We start from the raw sequence: 22,640 nt of genomic DNA, 5'->3' as shown, positions 1-22,640 counted from the left end.
ATATATTCAACAACAAGTTATTCTTGCTTCATTGCAACAAATAATATCGATATATGATAAAATATTTGGTTGATAAGGAGAGGAGAATCTTATTATAGGGCATTTCCTGAAAGCAGTCGAAATGAATGGAGTCCAAGGAACCCTGGTTTTCTCCCTTGTTATATCCTTGGTCTCGATGACCCAGTGTATATGTAAGTACCAGTTTTGTCTGAGCTGCTTTTTTCATAGTATAGCACAATTTGCTACCCAACAGTATAAAAACAAGTAGTAGACATTTATGAATTTAAAGACTATGTTCTCATCAACACTTGGTCATGCTTAATTAAAGCGATTTTTAATTTCAAGAATTTAAACGGTAAACTAACGAACAATCTTTTTGGAATTTTTTCTGAATTACGACAGTGTAATAGATAGTGTTTAGCACTTTCAGATTTACAAAACTGTTTCTTGAACTACATGCAAACGGTTGTAATTTTTGCAACATTTGATCATTGGCCGACAGAATTCTATTGTTATGATATTGTTTACAGATAATATACGAAAGCATAAATGCTTTCGATACAAAACATACCACATGAACGGTCGTGAATAAACACAACACAGTATACTCCATAAGATATTCTTGTTTTATAACGTACTCCAAAAAAAAAAAACGCATGAAAGACCCATTTGAAAACAAACTTATGAAATTGCAACCGGTTAAAAAACTGCTAGCGTTATTCTGCGGAGCTTGACCTATCTACATTTTCCAACTTCATAGTCGCATGAGCACATTATACTGAGTACGCATCGACTCACATGGTTTTATGAGTTTATACTTCTTTTATCAACAGGGAATATAATTTTAATACATATGCTTGTCTGTTTATTATTTCTCCAGACAACCTGGCCTCCAAGAGACCAACCTGGCAGATACCAAGCATCAGCATCTATCCTTCAGAGAGAGCCGTAGATAATCAGAGGGCTAACCGCTCGGCGGCCGGTAACCAATGTGCTATTTCTGACGGGACACCACACGGTGCCATTTGGATGGTGGACCTCCAGTCTATTCAAGTTATAAACAACGTAATGATTTATTATAGGACAGAAGACAATACATGGAGTAAGACTTCGTTTATTCTTAATTTGATCGTATGTATTTTAACCAAACGACCAGATATGTTTGAAGAGATATATTCCCTTAAGGTGGTGAAACTCGGTCCCCTTCAAAGTGAAAGTTTCAACAACTGTTTTTCCTTTCGTTTTAGTAATAATTTGTAGTGCGAACAGTTTGTATTAATATCATTAAGCATAAAAAATATCGTTTAAGTGAATTTTGTTTAAATGTGTTAATTCTTTTTTTTTTTAGAAAACAGCGTTTATGCAAGCAGATTCTTGGGGTTTTCTCTCTATGTCTCCAACACAACGAAAAAAGAAGATGGAATCCTCTGTTTCCATGATACTGCTTATAATGCGGGATCCATACCAAGTTCTATGAATATCAGTTGTCCAGTTAGTGGGCGCTACGTGATATACTACAACACAAGGGAGGGTAATATATCTCATATCCCGACCTATTCCTCGGAGGCGTACATAGAACTCTGTGAGGTGGAGGTATATGGTAAGCACATTTATGTAAAATGTTGTTTTTGAACACTCGTATTCTAACTAAGAGTTCGTGGCAAATATGAATATGTTGTAAATCAGGCTCAGCTGAAGTGACAACTATTATTTTATAATTGTACCAAGTTTACTAATACATGCGTAGATATTTTACGGTCCCTAATTAATTAGCAGTTTCCAGCGTTTTAACTACTATATTACTACATAAACAACAGATGTAAAAGAAATTTTATTTACGCAAAGTTTGTTATGTATCAATTTTTTCAAACCTGTGATGTAATAAGGCAATAAGCATAAACTCTACAGGAATATTTAATAGTACAAAAACCTTTAAAATGTTCATGAATTCATTCAATTTTCAAAAACTTCTGTTTAAATTTACCCCTATAAGATGATTGCAAAACAATTTCTCAATAATAAGAAGGAGAAAAAACCAAATCTATTTGTCGTAATACTTCTATAAATAATTCTTTCCTAAAGGATATGACACAATATTGTTTTCGAAAACATGGTATATGTTTGTTTATTGTTCATATTCACAATTACTCAAGTTAAATCGTCTACTTCTTTCATCCATACACAGATAATATCTAAAAAGCCGAAGTAACCATGATATTTACAAGATTTTTTTTCTAATGCACTAGGTCATTATGTTATATAAATAAAAACAATTTTGATGAAAAATTTAAAATACATTATCACGACCTTGAACATAGCTGTCAACAATAACGATTTTACAATAAGGTGAAGATACAAAGCTCCTCTTACAATTGAGATCAAAACAACATAGAAATGATATTGATCCTCGATACCTCTTAACTGTTGCAAAATTATTTATTTTGTTTTCATCCTATAAGGTTGCCCGGTTCTCGGTTACAAAGGTCAATTTTGTAATGAACCTTGTCCAGAAAACTGCCAACACTGTCACTTGTATAGCGGGGAATGTCTTGGAGCCTGCAACCCAGGCTTTTATGGGAACCAATGCAAATTCTACAATAGAAGTAAGATTTATCTTCACTTAAAAAAATATATATGTATAACAAATGGTACTGTTCACTTGTTAAATAAAAGCGGTAAAAGGCACTGTTTAATATCTTAACTGTTTACATGTTTCTTCTAGTTAATATCAGTTTAACAAGATTATTCTTTACAATGTAGATAATGTGTGAACCATATATAGTAGATACTTGTGTGAACCATATATAGTAGATACTTTTTTAAAGAAATATATCCTTAACGGGGAAAGATCACGGTTGTTTTTTCTTCTATTTTCATTATGTACAATGCTTTAGTAATGCATTTTTACTAATCGATCAAGCGTTGTAAACATTAATAAAAATATATGAATTTTGCACAAAATCGTAAACATGCTTTATTTTAAGATACGTATTTCTCTTCCTTAAAGAACTGACTATACATTGTCACTCACTAAACGTTAATAATTCATAAAGATATTCATAATTCTCATTTGATTTAAGAACGCTTGCGTCCTAACCTGATCCGCCCTAATGATTTATTTTGTTTGTTTCTGACCTTTTTTTGCTTAGAAAACCTGGCACTTAATAAACCAACATACCAATCGTCGACTTATGAGCATTCAACTCAAAGTGAAAACGCTGTTGACGGACTCAAAAGTGACTCCAGCACTGATTCAGGCCACTGTTCGTACACCGCGTTGTTACAACCCTACGCTTTATGGAGAGTAGATTTAATGCAGCAACGTTACATCGAGAGGATAACCCTCTACCCCATGACTTCAAACCTTAATTGGAGTTAGCAAACTGAATATAAAACAAATACGAACAATGAGTGTTAATTACAATTTTTGAAAAATAAATTCGAATAAAAATTTAAGCCGATTAAAACAAGTTGTAGTAAACAAAACCATACCTTTTGTTTTAAATACATTATTTTAAAGAAAAACAATACAGTGTATTTCAAAAGACTAAAGTTAATAAATTCGATGAAATATTTTACAACCATACGTTGTAATAAAACAAATAAATGCAAATTATATAATACAAAACTAGAAACGAAAAATGAAAAATGTACTGATAAAGAAAGAGTATATTATGAACATACAACTTATTGTTCCTTTGTTTTATCATAGCTGAAAGTAACCCGAACACGGAGAAACTTCTTGGATTCTCCTTGGTAGTTTCAAACACAACAGACCGTAACAAAGGTGTCGTCTGCTACAAAGACACGCACCATACAAAATGGACAATACCGGCTTCGTTCGATATAAGGTGTCCTGTGATTGGTCAATATGTTATGTACTACAACGAACGACTCCCAGGATCTACATATCCAGCAGGTTACAGCCAGCATGCCCAGTTTGCTGTATGTGAGATCGAAGTTTATGGTAAATTTCATTTTAATTATTTTAAACAGAAGCTCTTTTTGTTTTTCTCAGTACTCAATTTTTTTTTTTAAATTCATTGCATGTAAAAATGACACAGAGTCTACAATTTAACCAAAAACTATGCTTATGCTTTCTCCGCGTTTTGTCCAATATCTCGATAAATATAAATACTTTTAAGCTGCGTTTATAATCCATATTTTCTGTTTTCAAATGCCCCATTGGCTGCGTTCGGTTGATTAATGGAAATTTTTAAAAAATGCATAATCTTTCATATTTCCATTATATTTGTATTGTTGCTATGTGTCTTTTTATTTAAAATACTGAAAATGCAAAACAATTGCATTAAGAATTATGAATATGACACTACAGGTTATGAAAAAAAAAACTACCAAAAAACCAAACAAACAAACAAACAAAAAACCGTGATAAAATAACCCCAATAACTGTAACAAAATTTATGATTAAAAATTGCGGTAATGTACAGCCACATTATTTCTAACTTTGCATAATATGACTGGTTATTTACTTCTGTTTGGAGGTTGTCCGATACCCGAGTTTACCGGCCTGAGTTGTAATGTGCCTTGCTTGACGATATGCCGAAATTGTAAGTTGATATTCTACATATAAGTGTCTTTTACATTATTTATTCTTCCTCGGATGAAAAAAAAAATGGTTCTACCCTAGCTATGCAACATGTTATTGCGGAAAGATGACATGTTTCAGAGGGGTTGATTAGTTGTTAACCTTTATTACAATCCAGTATAATACTGAGTCTAGTTTTTGATATTAAGATCTGGAAAATCTTGCCGTCTTAAAACCCACGTGGCAGTCTTCAACAAAATCGCCTACTTCAGTGTCAGGCAATGCGGTTGATAACAAGAAGACTATACGGACCGCTGAAGGAGGCCAGTGTACATCAACTCTACCGTCGACTGAAGCCTCGTGGGGCGTCAATCTGGGAGGAATGCATTGGATAGATCACATTCTCATCTATTTTAGGACAGATGACAAGCCTTGGGGTTAGTTGTTATGTAAAGATTTGTAACAAACATTACAACTTACCAATTTCCGACTTAATATCAATTGCAATGACCCGTGGAATACATGTACATTAAAAGCTATAGATTCAATTTATTGTATGATTTTATAAGTCCCAAAACAAATACACTATTGACCAAATATGAATGTAGCGGGTAATTGTGATTGTTAGGATTAAATTAAGGAAAACTTGAAATATAGTAAAAATTTATCAATACATACAGGACTGAGGTGGATGTAATATGCGGCATTCATATAGAAATGGGTGTCACTTTTGTAGATGAACACAACGAACTCCGAGGTATGCCACTTGGCTTCTACTTATACATCTCAAACACTTCCAGCACACTTAACGCTGTTCTATGTTTCCACGAACATGCACACACAATTCACACTCTTCCTGATGTGATGAATGTAAGCTGCCCGTACTATGGACAATATATCATCTATCGTGTTGAACGGAAAGCAGGGGTTACCTATCCTACAAGTTACTCCGAGCATGCACTTGCAGACTTGTGTGAAGTGGAAGTTTACGGTAAGGGATATATTTGTGATTAATCGAAGTAGGTAACAACATATGGCATGGTTAGTCAATGTCAATTTCGCAGAACCTACAAAAAACATTGTCTTGAAATGAAAACTTTTTTGTTATTTCAAACTTTGCAGTCTCTTATAAAAAGCCCGCACACATTGTATTATATTACCTTGACCGGTGACCCATCGTTTCTATAGTAGACCTGATTAGGTGATTAAACAAAGACTTGGACCGAAAAGATTCAGTTATTGTTACAAATGACAGAGTGCATTTGAAAAACTGTATTTTAATGAAAATTAAGTCCATATAAAACAAACCACAATATAGTGAAGGTAGACAGTATAATTAAACTATTTCTATATAAAAACTTCATATTTCATAGAAAAAAAAATAAAGATGAAAGATAAAAAAAGCCACGCTTACATGTACTTTGTTCAATATCAGGCTGTCCTGCCCCGGTCGTCGAATTTCCGCAATGCAGTCGTAATTGTCCTGAAAACTGTGAACAGTGCTATCCAGAAACAGGGGTCTGCAAAAAATGTCATGAAGGGTACAAAGGCATGGCGTGTGAACTTGGTAAGTAAAACCCGATATCTTTGATGTATCTCTTACTTTGTTTGTCGAGCAAAACTGACTGTGCAAACATGATTTCCAGCGTATGCTATAACTATACAGATGCTCTGCATGGTGCTTGGTTTAAAAAACAACTTTTGAATGAACAAACCTTAGGCTAGAAAGCAATATTTTTAACACATAAACAAAAAACTCCAGTTTTTTTTCAGTTTACAATCCCAAAAAGTGCTATTAATTCAGGAAACAACAAGCAAACCTTGATAGTCTTATGTAAAATAAATAACTGTATTTAAGGAATGAAGAATCTTTTTTGAGCACTATGAGGTTATAATATTATTCAAAGAATGATTCCTTTTTTATGTTTAAAAATTAAGCATTTATATTATTAAATATTGGACTATTGCATATTAATGTGATTTTCATTTATTTTTAATATGCAATAGTCCAATTGCAAACCGATAATACGTCATTTAAATTTATTGGACTGAATATTACAAAATCTATTCATAGTGTAATCACAGAAAAAGACACTGACAAATGAAAACATTTTTTAATAGTGTGTCATGCTGCTGCGACCATAACAGTATCCCCAAACTCTGCAGTTACTGGTACTAATAACGGAGCCATATATTCAGCCGGAGGGCTAACACTACCGTCTGACGGAGAGCTCCATGTGGCGTCTATCTATCTTTCTTTGTCAGAACAGTCTTCAGATTTGTCCTACTTGTATATGTCCATTGTTAATGCTGTAAAATTCAGTGTGCTGTTTTTGTCGGACGAGACGGGGTATACTGAGGTAGGGTTATATACACCTTGTTGTTTATTGTTTTACCTTTCGATTTTGTGAGCTATTATTACCAGTAGATATCGTGTTTTAGTTTATGACTTCAATTAGTTGGATATATCAAGTTTTCAATATACTCCCTCACATTCTTTTGAACCTAATAGAACCCATTTATGGTGACGTGACGATTAATTATATGTAATAAACACAATTATAGGTTTTTTTTAAATAGAACGATTGATTCTATGCCAAAAAAAAATTACGGGTTGTTTTATGAACATATACAATTAATTTGAAACCATTAATTATTTGTCTTTACACCTTTACCTAGCAGGATTTTTAATCACATATTTTGTGTATATTACCCCACGCAACAGAACTGCATGCGTAGTTTTATGAGTTTATTTTGTAATATGTACATAATTTGTTAGTAATGCCTTCTGAAATATTAACCGTTAATTTCTGTCTTATTTGCAGTTTGATCGGGCGGTCGTAGGTCCTTTCCGTGAACGGTTCACTGCACGTGCTAAATTCAACTCTAAAACTCACGCAATCCGCGTAAAAGTTCAATACAAACAGTCGTTAACCATATCCGATCTGAAACTTCATTTACGAACATGTTATCTAAATACGGTAAGTATGTGAACCAAACGATCAATATATCGGTGATTCAGAATTGTAAACCAAGAGCAAAAATAGAAATATAGAAAAAGAAAAAGCTAAAAAAGAGTATTTAAGAAAAACAATTGGAAAGATACAGAAATGTATTCTAATGTGTCTGTTTCTTTGTGTTACAGACGAACAGCCATGGGCTTAATTAAGGAGAAAATTGACAACATAATATGGAGAACAGCAATAATATTATCTGGAAATACGATGTGAAGAACTATTAAAACTAACATTTAATGAATTAAGCTCTTCAGTCATTTTTTTATGTCTGTTATGCATTGCTCCAATTTATCATCAATTGATAACATGTGTCCTTAGAGACAAAAGTGTTGCGTTTAACATTGACTAGTTATATTTCTATATTTTTCAGCGTACTTAAGAGGTTAAAATAAAATAGTTTGAAATGGCAGTTATGGTAAATTAACCTTACTGATCATCAGAAAAATATAAATTAGTTTATAATTTTTAATGTGTTTTTGTAATTGTTCAATATTATCATAAAGTGCTTTCAAATTGCACAAAGTTGCACTGCTATATATTTTATCACTCTTCTGTTAATATACAGTGTATAATATGCACCTTAGTCAATATTTATGGATAAACACTCCATTAAAAAGTGCAGATAAGTACTCCTCTTTATGGTTTTTAGCTTACCTTGTCCCGATGTCAACAAGTTTCATAAAGTCAATCCTTATCCCCAAGTATTGTGTTGCCATTAAAGTTATTCATTTTTCTTTAAATAATTTGAATTGGAAACTGAGTTGAGTGATCTCTACAAAGCAGCGGGTCTGAGCATTTTTGCCAGCGTCTGTTTATTTGTGCATAATATTTTTTTTATTCTTACATCCTTTTTTCACCAAAAATGTTCAGTAAAGAGTCTTTATATTTGAAAGACAGTACATTTATCCTCCGAATAAAAGATATTTAAGATTTTTAACACACTGAAATATCACATGCCCAATCCTCCATCTGTTAAAAATCATAACAAACTTGATGGTATATTATGTAAAACAAATTTAAAAAAGATAAAAATGTGTGTAACACAATAATTGGTAATTGTGTAGAATTGAGATTTTCATCATTTAAATTGGAATACACACCCCTTTCATAAAATGGAAGCGAGACACATTTAAGCGTAGACCTTGGACTATGATATCAATATATCAGGTTGAGTATACCACTTAAATCAGAAAATTATGAATTTTAACAAATAGAGGGTTGGGCATGTGATATTTCAGAATAAAACTATATGCAGGAGATCAATTATATAACACATACACATAATCAGGAAGGAAGATTAATGTTAAATATTTCATTTTATTCAATAAATCATTGATGTTGTCTTTTTGAAATACACACAAAACGTCTAATAGCATGCATGCATCGAGACCAATTAGCAATTTGATATACTAGTATGCAACAGGTCTCGTCTATATTTGAGCTTTGATGAAGAAACAACAATATAAATTATGCGTAAATTACAGTAACGCTCAGAATGTAGATACAAAGCAATTTTTGCCCTTTGTGGTATTTGTAAATTATGATACGCAATTTGTTGTATCGTCTTTACTTTATAAGTAAAAAACAATAAATCATACTAAACACAATCTCCAAAATATATAAAATAAAATTTTGGTCAAATTCTTTTTATCTGTTTTTATTATCTACAATGTCTTAGGAATGCATTTCTAATGATCAAATTAAATTTGAGAGTCAGTCGTAGAGTTATATACAAGATACAAAGAGCATAATTCTTTGTCATGTAAACAACGCAGCAATGTTAAGGCGTCCCGATGCTAAAATAGTGCTGGAAAACGATACTATTTGAATCATTGCATAAATACTTGGACCGGGAGTATTTCTTAAAATTTGTGTTACATTTATTGACACCGATGTTAAGCATAATATTTGATGCACTTTTTTGACGCCATGTGTACTTTTTAATCACATGACGGGCGAATCCTAATATTGCCAATGATCTATTTAAATCGCATCGGCGCAGGTGATTAATGACATTAAATCATACATAATTTTAAGAAAAATCCTTTGTTAAGTTATATACTTTGAAGTTCTTGCTTGGGAAAGAAATATATATTTTGTTTATGGAAGATATTGTTGAAACATTCCACAAAATCATCAAAATAATGTACATTTTTACTAATCAAAAGCGATTTACAGAACATTGGGGTTAATCCGTAGGTTTCCTAAGCACGATTCACATTGGTACTTATACTCTCTACCAATTTTGCGTAAAATATTCGAACATTGTATTGATCTTTCACCTGTGCCAATGTGGTTTTACGTGCATTTAAATTTATTCATTCAGTTGTTTACATGTACCAGGGGGAGTCTCCAAACCAATAGTTTATAGATAGTCATTTACTTAAGACGAACCTTTAAAACTTCCGATTATTTGATACTGGTTTTTAATATGTATGAATTTTGCACGTCTAGCATTAACGGTACCATCTATGTTAAGGGAACATGCAGTATTATACTGGTTTGATATAATTCACTTTTTATGTTAAGATACATTCTCTGAGAACTATCGACAGGAATGCAGATCGTGACGTCGAAGTTAAATATGACTTCATATCGTATGAAGTACAGACAAGTGACTTTCTACATATCGCTGTAAAATCCATCGGGAAGCCTTGACATGCCCGCGAAGGCTCGTGTCCTGTTTTTGTTAAATTATGTACATTATACCAGTAAAAATCTATTGAGGCTGTTTTGTATATCGTTTTATTCAATTTAAGCATAAATGAACAGTTTGTAATGTTGAGCACATTTATTTTAGTATAAAACTGGAAATTTCACTTCAACACTCAAAAGGTCAACAAAAGCTTTCTTTATATAGCAAAGAACTGTAAGCTCTGTAACTCGCTTATAACCAACGAAATACACTTAAATTCTGGTTGACTATGAAACATGCCTTAGTGAAGCATTCTAAACATTAGAATAGTAAAAATAATTATTTACCAAAATCCTGACCATGCCCTTTCAATGAATTTGATCAAGCAATCATCTGTTTCCGGTAAAATTTGTGTAATTGTTTTTAAAAATCAAAATGGATTCATTATCACAACTTTTTGAGTTTTTTTCATGTTCCGGACTGATAACTTGCCCTGGGGTAGTCAGATATTGCCTCTTGCATAGACTTTTTCATGAAAATTATTTTGGCAAATCGATGATCAATGATTTTGTTTTGCAAGTGTCCTTATTATATTTTTTTTTTCAAAACAACAATTAGAAGAAATAATGTGCTAGATTGCACTTGCATATATCTCATTATAAAAAAGAAATAGAAATAATCTTCCATAACATACGAAAAGATCAGCTGATTTATTATCAAGTTTCAAGTGTTGTTCTTTGTTGTTTTTTACTTTTTTTTCTCAAATTGTGCAAAATCAGTATTTTGTTTACTATTTGCTTTATTATTTTTCAATAAAAAAATGGTAGAAAAACCACGAAAACAGACATCAATTATATGTTAAAAGGACATGTATAATTTAATGTTTTTTTGTACTGAGTTGTTGTTTACATGAAAGTTTAATATCAAAGTGCACATGAATATTCAAAAAGCATGCGTCCGTTTCATGTCAATTTTTTAAAATTCGAAACAACTATGATTTTAAATACATGTAGTTTGTTTTCATATGTTGTTTACTAATAAAAATATTGTTATGAACTATGTTGGTATGTGGTACCTATATAAAAGAAAAAAGTCTTTAAAATGGTACAGTAATTTAGTGTGTTATCAAGAAACGTAAAAGAAAAAAAGATTGTATAATTTCATTTCGACATAGAAAACTGAAACTGAAATAGTTTTAAATAGTTTTCGTGAAAATAATCCAGATATTTGCAAAAGAATAATGATACATTATGGTTGTAAAATAATACTATTTCAATTATATTTTTAAAAAATGGACAATTGGTTAAGATAGCCGGTTTTTGTTGATAAGATTAATATTTTCCTTTTCATATATATTTCTGACAGTGTAAATTCACTGATTGTGATGTTGTCAAAACGTGCTGTTAGGGTTTATGAAGTATTATTTTTATTTTGTTTACAAATCTCGCCTGTACACAGATTTTATTTGTTTAATTAATTTTAAATAGAACATAACAAACATAGTGTTCTTTATTCCTTGATTATTATATCTGTTAGCTAATGGTATATTTAGGTATGCAGCAATATTCATATTTTGATATTAAACAGAATCTTGCATATTTCATCTTTGAAAAAAACCCAGAACTTTGTTTTGTCACTTTTTGGTTAATGTATTGTAAAAAGATTTATTAAATTTTATAGTTTAAGTTTCGCCCCCCCCCCCTCCCCAGATAACACGTCACGGTTATATATCGCTCGGATTCATCCTGATTTATTTTTCTAGATCCGTGCAAGCAATGAAGTCCCCCCCCCCCATCTAAAAGTTGTATATATATATATATATATATATGCTACTTTGGATATGACTATATAAATACGGATTTCTATTATTTTCCTATATCGTTCAGTTGTTGGGACACAATATGATATATCTTTTTTGATTAAAGAAATGTTTTTTTTTAAAATTTCAAATAGAAATAAAAGAAGTGCGTTGGCAAAAAAAAAATATTTTTAGGTATTATGGTTTCAATATAAAATAGTGGCGCCTCGAAGACACCTAGAATATAAAGATAGAAATAAAATAACTGTAAAAACAACATCAATACAACATAAACAAGAGAAGGGTTTTCATAAAATTGTTCGTTAAATTCGGAGGTTGTAAACACGTACTGGTTAAAATGAAATAAACAACTTCAAACGGTAAACATCAGAATTTAATTCACAAAATTTTAGCTAGCAAGACATATTTTGCATCCATATTCATAACGAAAAAAAAAATGTATTTAGAAAGATTGAGGTAAATGTCGATGTTTTGCCATTTTCTTTGAATATATCAAAACGATGGGTACACGGACAACTGTATTTTTCACCCTCGTTCTAACATTGATTTCATTGACAGAATGCATTTGTAAGTATTACTTATTGCTTGAAATTCTACATTCACACGAAATCAGTTTGGTGTTTTTACCGACAGTTTTTGATATAATCAATCAAGTTAAAAAACAACAGTTAGTTTTTAAGATGCACGATTTTTGCTTTTTATCATTGTAGATAACCTGGCCTACAAAAAACCAACCTGGCAAATACCAAGCATCAGCATTTATCCTCCAGATAGGGCGGTAGATAATTTAAAGTCCAACCGCTCGGCGGCGGGTAACCAATGTGCTATTTCTGACGGGACACCACACGGCGCCACTTGGATGGTGGATCTCCAATCTATTCAAGTTATACACAACATCGTGATATATTACAGGACAGAGGGTAAAACGTGGAGTGAGTTTTCTGATGTTATAATTATTGTTATCATTATCAGTTGTAATAGCATAAGTATTATTAGATACATAAGATCGCGTATGTACTTATAATAAAAACAAACATTTTCAAATAGTTATGGTAAACATATTTAATTGATTGATCTAGAATCCAGCAAGTATGCGAGCAGATTCCTGGGTTTTTCTGTTTACGTATCCAACACAACAAACAAAGGAAACGGGTTTCTCTGTTATCATGACGCAAACAATGATGCCAGCTCCATACAAAGCGTTATAAACATCGACTGTCAAGTTGTAGGCCGGTACGTGATATATTACAACACGAGAGAGGGCAAGCTCTCCCAGAAGCCCACTTATTCAAAGGAAGCGTATATTGAACTGTGTGAAGTTGAGGTGTTTGGTAAGTTGATATACACATAAAAATGTCAAGTTTTTTCATAACCGAACATTTTTGTCTATAATCATATCTGACTTTTGCAAAAATGTGTTAACTACATATAAATTGGGGTGAACATTTTTGTCATTAACATGCGTGAAAAATGCACCATATTTCATTTAAACTTACCGTTCATGGCATTAAGTAAAATCAAAACATATTGCTCATTTATCAAATTAATAGTAAATATGAAAATGTATTCTTAATTTCAATAAGGATGTCCAAAACTTGGCTTCAAAGGACGGAATTGTAACGAACCATGTCCGAAAAAATGTCATTACTGTAACCCGCAGACCGGGGAATGTATTGGAGCCTGTAACCCGGGATATTATGGAGACAAGTGCAAATATTACGATAGAAGTATTTCTTTTGTTACAAAGTTTTATTTTTTTGTTTATGATTCTAGTAACATTCACAGAATTTGATTCCATGTATGTTATACCCTTACTCATAGAATAAAGTGGAGAAAAGATCAGTAAGTTAACTCTATTGTTTTCAAACAATTTTTATTCAAAACTATTTTGATATATCTTTACAAATTGCTTTTAGGAAATATGGGGCTGCAGAAACCGACCTTCCAATCATCGCAATTTTTCATTTCTACCGAAAGTAAGAAGGCTGTTGATGGTCAAAGGGCTGACCTTAATTTGTATTCAGGTCAATGCGCTGTGACTGCAGAACACCAAAACTTCGCTCTTTGGAGAGTCGACCTCTTACAAAAGCGAAAAATTGAAAGGTTAACCGTATACGCCTTGACTTCTAGTTCGATATGGGGTTAGTGATTTTGTGTACCATGATTTTTTATATATGTGCATAATTTAGTTACGCGATATGATTAACTTAACAAACTCATATGTGTACCACATAACTGTCATACGCCACAATACTATACGTATGTATACAGTTTTTTTTCTCTTTAAAATAATTTGAGTTTTATTGACATGAACATTAGTTTTTGTTTAGATGTACGAATAACTCCTTTTATCAACCAATAATATAAGTTTTGTTCTTGGATCATAAATTCAATGCATATATTTAGTCATGTTCTAGTGATAATGCCGTCTTGTTTAGTACTCAGTTACTCATGTTTTTGAAGTCATTTAGTCATGTTCTAGTGATCATTTAGAAAATACCTTCTTTGCTTTTGATTTCAATAAATCAACCAGTACTTTGTTTGGAGTATTCACTTTTTGCCTATAGGATTATTCAATTGTAGTCTTGTAAACAGAACGAAATAGTGTTAACTAAGAATGGTTCTTTATTTATTTGTAGATGAGAACAACAATTTTACAGGGATACTTTTAGGCTTTTCATTAAAAGTTTCTAACACAACCAATCAAAATGAGGGCGTCGTCTGCTTCAAAGACACAAACCATACAAGGTCAACTATACCTCCCTCATTCGATATAAGCTGCCCTGTGATTGGTCAATATGTCTCGTATTACAATGAAAGACTCCCAAACACTACCTACCCAGCTGGGTACAGTCAATACGCTCAGTCAGCTCTGTGTGAAGTCGAAGTGTATGGTAGGTATTGTTTAAATTTTCGTTTTTTGTAGCATCATTTTCAATTTTTCTTACGTTGTCGAACAAGTGGCATTTTTAAATATGAAACTAGCGATACTTTGTCTTTCTCTGTATCCAGGTTGTCCTATTCCGGGATTTGACGGTCCGCATTGTGCTGTCCCTTGCCTCTCAATCTGCAAAAATTGTAAGATCTTTTAGAATTGATTTTTTTTTTCAATTTATTGCTATTTACTTTTTTCTCTAACATTTAACTTATATGTTCATCCAACTGGTATTAAATAAATTAGGCTACTATTGGTCTTATTTAGTCAATTGATTTGTTCTTTGTGATTGTCATTTTGTGTTGATTACTATTTTCTCTCACAAACAGTGGCTGATTGCATATCAAACAAATGCTCTATTATTCTCAACAAAGTCTTATTCAATATGATAATTGATGTTTGTCTTTCTCGTTAGATCTGGAAAATCTAGCTCTCTGGAAACCAACATTTCAGTCTTCCACGCGATCCGGCGCTTCCGCTTCAGAGAAGGCAGTTGATAACCAGAAATCTGATCGGACGTTTCGCGGTGGTCAATGTTCAGCTACTTTAAACAACAAAACTCAAGCATATTGGCGAGTTGATTTAAAAAATCTTTACTGGATAGATCACATCACGATATATTTCAGGACAGAGAACCAAACATGGAGTAAGATGAGTTAGCGATGTTTTCTATTCTGAAAATTAAATTGTCTTATTTTGTTAATTTCGATCGTCTTGACTTTAAAAAAGAATGTAAAAACTATCCTGCGAACGTCATTTTTTTTAAAACACAGTACAAAAAGATGCAAGTAATTTGCTCAAACAGTTTTGAAACATAGTTTGCTTTTCTCACATCTGAGAAAGCTGGTCATTATTTTTCAAATCATATATTTAACATTCGACATTAATACCGACATCTTTTGTGACTATTTGAAATAATATTGTACAGATGAGCACAACCCGCAAAAATCGTCGCCTCTTGGGTTCTACTTATATATTTCTAACACAACGGATAGACACGACGGCGTCCTTTGTTATCACGAGCATGCGCACACAATCTACAATCTCCCTGACGTGATAAACATCAGCTGCCCATTTAAAGGACGACACGTCACCTACTACAATGAACGAAAAGAAGGAGTTGCCTACCCTGCAAATTATTCCCGATATGCCTTTGCTGATTTGTGTGAAGTTGAAGTTTACGGTATGTTTGCATTACATTTGGATTAAAAGGGAACATTAACTTAGTACAGTTCATGGTTTTATTAGGAATATGGACTGTTGATGATGCCCATGCTCTTTATTTTTTCTTTTTTTGTTTTGTAAAGCGATGTTAAATAACGTACATGTACAGCCTTTGGTTGTCTTTGATAAAAAAAAAAAAATGAGAAACATATTTTATTTCTGTCAATGAAAAAATAATCATAACAAACCGTAGACCATCTAAAATAAAAAGAAAATTAGTGACAATGTGTTACCTCTGTAGGATTTTAAGCCGTCTATTTCATCTAGTTAAGGTGAATAAGCTTTGATTTTCTTTTTAAAAGTGGACTTCTCAACTATTTGTCCCCTACCTGGAGTTATCATTTAGTCGTTATCTTATAAAACGTAGTGGAGATGAAAACGTTGAGAGAGAAATCAGAATTCATTTACTAAAATACAAATATATGTATTTTAATAAATTTTATCCCAGGTTGCCCTGCCCCTGTGAAAGCCGAGCCACAGTGTACTCGTCCCTGCCCAATTAACTGTGAACAATGTTACCCAGGTACAGGGGTCTGTCAAAAATGCAAACATGGCTACCAAGGGACTGAATGTGAGCCTGGTAAGAGCAGATGTCAGTTTCCTGATAGTTTAATATTTATTTAAATTCAAGTTTGACAATAATAATCTAGATTATTAGATGATAGAGGGTTCATAGTCTGGGTAAACATGCCTCGTGTAGTTCAGTTTCTTGATTAATGTTTAATTATATTGGTTAGATAATACATAGTTCATAATCAGGACAGATATACCAAGCGTACGTTACTTCCCTTGTAGATATTACTGATACCGGTTAAAAAGGTTCATAGCTAAGGTAAATCTAGCATGAGGGTTTTCCTTTTCTGATAGTCCGTTGAGATGTTAGTTAAATAAATCAAGGTTTTATAATTAAGGTGAACCTTAAGTGTATTTTTACCCCTAATAGTATTAAGTTTAAACTATTTAGATTATTCATGGTTATATTTTTATGATAGTCCCTTTTTATATTTGTAAATACAAGGCTCTACTTTTTTTTATATAAATTAGATGATTTTAGTTTTTTCTGCTTTTTATTTATGTGTTTTATATTGATTAGATTCTTTAAAGCTCTTTTTACTGATATTATTAAGTAAATATTTGTTGGATATTTCAAAGTTTTACTTTTCCTGTAACTCTTTGTTTATATTTGTTAACTAATTGACGACTACTTTCCTCTTTTTGTTTATGTTGGTTAGATAATTGGAGACTCTACTTTATCTATTGTTTTATACCAGCTTAATGATTCAAGGATCCAATTTAAAGATATCTTTGGTTTTTATTGGCTAGAAAATTTAAGACTCTCTTTTCACGATATTTTTTCTTTTTTTGGTTTATTAGTTTAAGGCTCTTTTTTCCCCATGGTTTTTTGTTTATATTGGTTAGATTCATCAAGGCTCTACCTTCCTGATAGTATTTTGATTATATTGGTAAGATATTTCAAGATGCTAGATGATAACAGCTCCATTTAATCATAGCTTTTTTTTTTTATTGGATTTATAAGTCAGGACTCTATTTTTCTGATAGTATTTTTATCATATTGGTTAAATTCATCAAGGGTCTACCATCCTGATAGTATTTTGTTTATATTGGTAAGATTCATCAAGGCTCTACCTTCCTGATAGTATTTTGTTTATATTGGTAAGATTCATCAAGGCTCTACCTTCCTGATAGTATTTTGATTATATTGGTAAGATATTTCAAGATGCTAGATGATAACAGCTCCATTTAATCATAGCTTTTTTTAATACGAATTATAAGTAAGGACTCTATTTTTCTGATAGTATTTTTATCATATTGGTAAGATTCATCAAGGCTCTACTTAACTGATGGTATTTTGTTTATATTGGTAAGATTCATCAAGGCTCTACCTTACTGATAGTATTTTGTGTATATTGGTAAGATTCATCAAGGCTCTGCCTTAATGATAGTATTTTGTGTATATTGGTAAGATTCATCAAGGCTCTACCTTACTGATAGTATTTTGTGTATATTGGTAAGATTTATCAAGGTTCTACCTCCTGATAATATTTTGATTTGATTTGTTAAATACATGAAGGGTCTACCATCCTGATAGTATTTCAATTACAATGGGTAATTTCATCAAGGCTCTACCTTACTGATAGTATTTTGTTTATATCGGTAAGATTCATAAAGGCTCTACTTTCCGGATAATATTTTGTGTATATTGGTAAGATTCATCAAGGCTCTACCTTACTGATAGTATTTTGATGATATTGGTTAGATTCATCATTTATCAAGGCCCTACCTTCTTGATATTATTTTGATTATATTGGCGATATTATTTAAGCTGTTCCTTTCCTGATAGTTCTTTGTTGATATTGGTTAGATAATGCAACGTTCTTCTATAAATTTATTTAAATCAAATTCATATTTATTTGTTTTGATAAAGTCGTTAAAACTAAAAGAATTAATGTATGCTTATGGACGTTGAAAAATATAATCTGAACTTTTTAGCTCACCTGAACCGAAGGTTCAAGTGAGCTTTTCTGATCACCCGTTGTCCGTCGTCCGTCCGTCCGTCCGTCCGTCTGTCTGTCTGTCCGTCCGTCTGTAAACTTTTCACATTTTCAACTTCTTCTCAAAAACCACTGGGCCAAATTTAACCAAATTTGGTACAAAGCATCCTTATGGTAAGGGGGTTATAAATTGTTAAAATAAAGGGCACAGCCCTTTTCAAAAGGGAGATAATTGCGAAACAGTAAGTTTAGGGTGCATGTCTTTAAAAATCTTCTTCTCAAGAACCACGGCACCAGAAATGCCAATATTTACACAAAAGCTTGTATATATAGTGAAGATTCTAAATTGTAAAAATCGTGACCCTCGGACCAAAACTGGGGCCCCAGGCGGGGTTCAAAGTTTAACATAGAAATACATAGGAAAATGTTTAAAAAATCTTCTTCTCAAGAACCACTGCACCAGAAATGCCAATATTTACACAAAAGCTTGTATATATAGTGAAGATTTTAAATTGTAAAAATCGTGCCCCTCGGACCAAGACTGGGGCCCCAGGCGGGGTTCAAAGTTTAACGTAGAAATACCTTAGGAAAAAGTTTTAAAAAATCTTCTTCTTAAGAACCACTGCACCAGAAATGCCAATATTTACACAAAAGCTTGTATGTATAATGAAGATTCTAAATTGTAGAAATCGTGACCCTCGGACCAAGACTGGGGCCCCAGGCGGGGTTCAAAGTTTAACATAGAACTACATATGAAAAATGTTTAAAAATTTTCTTCTCAAGAACCACTTCACCAAAAATGCCAATACATACACAAAAGGTTGTATACATAGTGAAGATTGTAAAAATCGTGACCCCCGAACAAAAAGTGGGGCCCCAGTAGGGGTTTAGATTTTAACATATGTAGGAAAATGTTTTAAAATCTTCTTCTCAAGAACTATAGTGCAACTGTTTGGGATATTACTATGCATACATGTACATCCTTTAAAAATGTAGATTCAAAAAATTGTAACTCCCGGACAATTGATGGGCACCAAGAGGGGTTCAAAATTTAAACATTTTAAAAAACATAAAGGAAAAGTTTAAAAATGTTCTTCTCAAGAACTACAATGTTTTAGTTTGTGGAATTTCTATGCATGCATCCTTCGCTTATGTAGATTCCTAATCGGTAAAATCGTGACCCCCGGACCAATACTGGGGCCCCAAGATGGGGTCAAAATTTATTAAAGAAATATAAAGGTAACATGTTAAAAAATCTTCTTCTCGAGAACTACAATGCTTCAATTTGTGAGATTACTATCATGCATACAACCTTGGATAATGAAGGTTCGACAGTTTTAAAATAGTGACCCCTGGACTAATACTAGAGACCCAAGATGGGTTTAAAGTTAAATGTAGAAGTACCGGTATATATGGAAAATGTTTAAAAATCTTTTTTTCGAGAACTACAATGCATCAATTTGTCAGATAACTACGTCAGCACCCTCAAATAGTGTAGATTCGAAATTATAAAAGCCGTGATCTCAATCTAATACTGGGGCCCCAAGAGGTGTTCAAAGTTTAGCATAGAAATATAGAGGGAAAATGTTGAAAAATCTTTTTCTAGGGAACTATAATGCTTCAGCTTGTGAGATAACTAGGCAAGCATCCTTAAATAATGTAGATTCCAAATAATTAAAACTTTAGCACTGGACTAATACTGTGGCCCCAAGAGGGGTTCAAAGTTTAACATAGAAAGATATATTGAAAATGTTTTTAAAAAGTTTTTCTCGAGAACTATAATGCTACAGTTTGTGAGATTACTATGCAAGGATCCTCAAATTGTGTAAACTCTAATGTAGTGGAACCAAGAGTTATCTTTCTTGTGTTCTGTACAGTCTGAGAGTTATTCCTCTTGAAGTGGAACTCTGCTATGTTCAGTTTTTCAGGTTGTGTACGTGCGGTCCCACCATTCCTATGTTACTATTTATGTTGTTCAAGCCAACCATAAACCTCGGACCATAACTGGGTCCCCAGAAAGGGGTTCAATGTTTAAAATAGAAAAAGCATAATTATGCTACGAAATGTAATGTTACAAGGAACTGTTGTTCAGGTGAGCGATGTGGCCCATGGGCCTCTTGTTTTTATTATATTACTTGTTTTTAGGTCATTGTAACGAATTTAAAAGTGTTTACTTTATGTCGATGTATAGATATAATATACATACACTGGTTTTTTTTCTTTGACAGTCGTTTGTAGTGCTTCTGCATCAATTAGTATTTCACCAAACAGTACAATTATTAGTACTGACTACAGTGCTATATATTCGGCGGACGGACTCACGTTTCCTTCCAAAGGACGGCTCCGGGTGGTGTATATATACATCGCGTTGCCAAAGCAGGCATCCGACCTATCTTACTTGCATATGTCCATTGTTAAAGCTGAACATTTCGATGTATTGTTTCTCTCAGACAAAATGGAAAAGACTGAGGTAAGTTTTACACAAGAACTAATTAGTATTATGCTTAAGTGATATGTGATTGTTTTGTTTTTGCTTGTTCACTGAAAAAATCCTTCTTAATGTCTGTTTGCTTTTTGTTAGATTTTTCCCCTGTTTCTTGATTTTATTATCTTTTTTTGCATGGGCTGCGTAAACCATATTATACGCGCAGATATATATGTTGAATATCACAAATCTATGTATATATACATATATATTTATTGATGAAAATAGTCAATGGTGCATATTATTGAGCAAGACGATAATTTTAGTACATGTATGTTAAACGTTCGATGGTATATACAGCATTGCGTGTTGCCTGTGTACAGTATCCTACAAATTAGAACGCACCAATCAAAATGCAACGTTTACCAATTTAATTTTCAGATTATAAATTGGAATATAACAAAATATTATTTTCTGTAAGAAAAAAAGACATTCTAAATTTAATACATCGAATTTTGCAAAATATATATAAATACGAAGTTTGGAGTTTATTCTTTTTTATAACATACACATTACTAGTTAAATATATGCATAAAATCATACTAATTTTAAAACAAGTTCAGTAAAATGTTATAAATTGTTCATGGGTAATAAGAATATCAATCTAATTTAATGTATTTAATTATTCGAATTATCTGTTTCTTACTTTGCAGTATAATCAAGATGTCGTTGGTCCTTTTCATGGCCGCATATATGCACGTACCAACTATGGCTCTGTAACTGAGGCTATCCGCATTAAAGTACGATATAGGGAAACGTTCACCATATCAAATCTAAAACTTCCTCTGAAGACATGTAACAGTTTTGCGGTAAGTGATACAATCAGGAAGAGGAAAATATATATATATATTTAATTTTTTCAACATTCCTTACAAAAAAAGAATAATGGAGACAAAAAGTGTTAAATGTGCAAAACTAATATATTAGAGAGAGAGAAAAAAGAAAGAAAGAAAAAAAGAGTCAGACGACAGAGACAGAGAGAGAGAGAGAGAGAGAGAGAGAGAGAGAGGAGAGAGAGAAACAAAAAGAGAAACAAAAAGAGAAACAAAAAGATGGAAAGAGAGAAAAAGAGAGAAAGAGAGCAAGGAACAAAATATAAATAATTTGTTTGCATAAAATTATTTCACTTTGATTACAGATGCACACATAAACCAAGGAAAAGAACCAAAGAAAAAAACAAAGAACTAAAACACCACGCAACATACTTTTTTTTCCAATTAACAGGAAACGGCTTTTAAATATGAGTCTTTAAATAAAATTGTTGTTTTGCGTCTATGTCTACATTATCCGCTTGGCATTTTATTCAAACAAAATGTATATCAACATGTGTGTGCATTTTTTCCTCTTCATATGTGTGTATACTAGAGCAGGACTGTACTTTCCTTTTTTATAATGTAACAGTTCTCTAGCAATTAAAAAGGGAATTTTGTCCCGTATTGATAACAACATGCTACTATGTAACA

At 32.3% G+C, this 22,640-nt stretch overlaps 2 protein-coding genes across 2 annotated transcripts; both read left to right on the top strand.

Moving 5' to 3' along the window:
• Nucleotides 1–1,440: 1,440 nt before the first annotated feature.
• On the top strand, nucleotides 1,441–7,795 carry LOC128169320 (uncharacterized). The gene is made up of 11 exons (XM_052835480.1): nucleotides 1,441–1,600; nucleotides 2,460–2,603; nucleotides 3,150–3,374; nucleotides 3,713–3,967; nucleotides 4,506–4,571; nucleotides 4,759–4,986; nucleotides 5,286–5,540; nucleotides 5,985–6,116; nucleotides 6,671–6,909; nucleotides 7,375–7,530; nucleotides 7,695–7,795. The coding sequence occupies exons 1-11, from the start codon at nucleotides 1,474–1,476 to the stop codon at nucleotides 7,716–7,718; spliced, it is 1,851 nt and encodes a 616-aa protein (XP_052691440.1). The 5' UTR covers nucleotides 1,441–1,473; the 3' UTR covers nucleotides 7,719–7,795.
• Nucleotides 7,796–12,520: 4,725 nt separating this feature from the next.
• LOC128169350 (uncharacterized) lies at nucleotides 12,521–22,390 on the top strand. The gene is made up of 13 exons (XM_052835506.1): nucleotides 12,521–12,524; nucleotides 12,731–12,952; nucleotides 13,100–13,351; nucleotides 13,604–13,747; nucleotides 13,937–14,161; nucleotides 14,660–14,914; nucleotides 15,033–15,098; nucleotides 15,371–15,601; nucleotides 15,884–16,138; nucleotides 16,628–16,759; nucleotides 21,143–21,162; nucleotides 21,831–21,986; nucleotides 22,316–22,390. The coding sequence occupies exons 1-13, from the start codon at nucleotides 12,521–12,523 to the stop codon at nucleotides 22,325–22,327; spliced, it is 1,974 nt and encodes a 657-aa protein (XP_052691466.1). The 3' UTR covers nucleotides 22,328–22,390.
• Nucleotides 22,391–22,640: the final 250 nt, after the last annotated feature.

This window comes from Crassostrea angulata, unplaced genomic scaffold (assembly GCF_025612915.1).
Source record: "Crassostrea angulata isolate pt1a10 unplaced genomic scaffold, ASM2561291v2 HiC_scaffold_118, whole genome shotgun sequence".
In the NCBI taxonomy this organism is placed as follows: Eukaryota; Metazoa; Mollusca; class Bivalvia; order Ostreida; family Ostreidae; genus Magallana; species Magallana angulata.
Note: the sequence above shows the minus strand (reverse complement) of the source record. Positions and strands in the feature narration are given on the sequence as shown.

What these genes read in the sequence shown, in the direction of transcription:
- LOC128169320 (XM_052835480.1), top strand. Translation starts at nt 1,474, where the DNA reads ATGAATATCAGTTGTCCAGTTAGTGGGCGCTACGTGATATACTACAAC. An exon ending in GACAGATGACAAGCCTTGGG is followed by an intron (nt 4,987 to 5,285) that starts GTTAGTTGTTAT and finishes TCACTTTTGTAG; the next exon opens with ATGAACACAACGAACTCCGA. An exon ending in AGGCATGGCGTGTGAACTTG is followed by an intron (nt 6,117 to 6,670) that starts GTAAGTAAAACC and finishes ATTTTTTAATAG; the next exon opens with TGTGTCATGCTGCTGCGACC.
- LOC128169350 (XM_052835506.1), top strand. An exon ending in GTGTGAAGTCGAAGTGTATG is followed by an intron (nt 14,915 to 15,032) that starts GTAGGTATTGTT and finishes CTCTGTATCCAG; the next exon opens with GTTGTCCTATTCCGGGATTT. An exon ending in GACAGAGAACCAAACATGGA is followed by an intron (nt 15,602 to 15,883) that starts GTAAGATGAGTT and finishes AATATTGTACAG; the next exon opens with ATGAGCACAACCCGCAAAAA.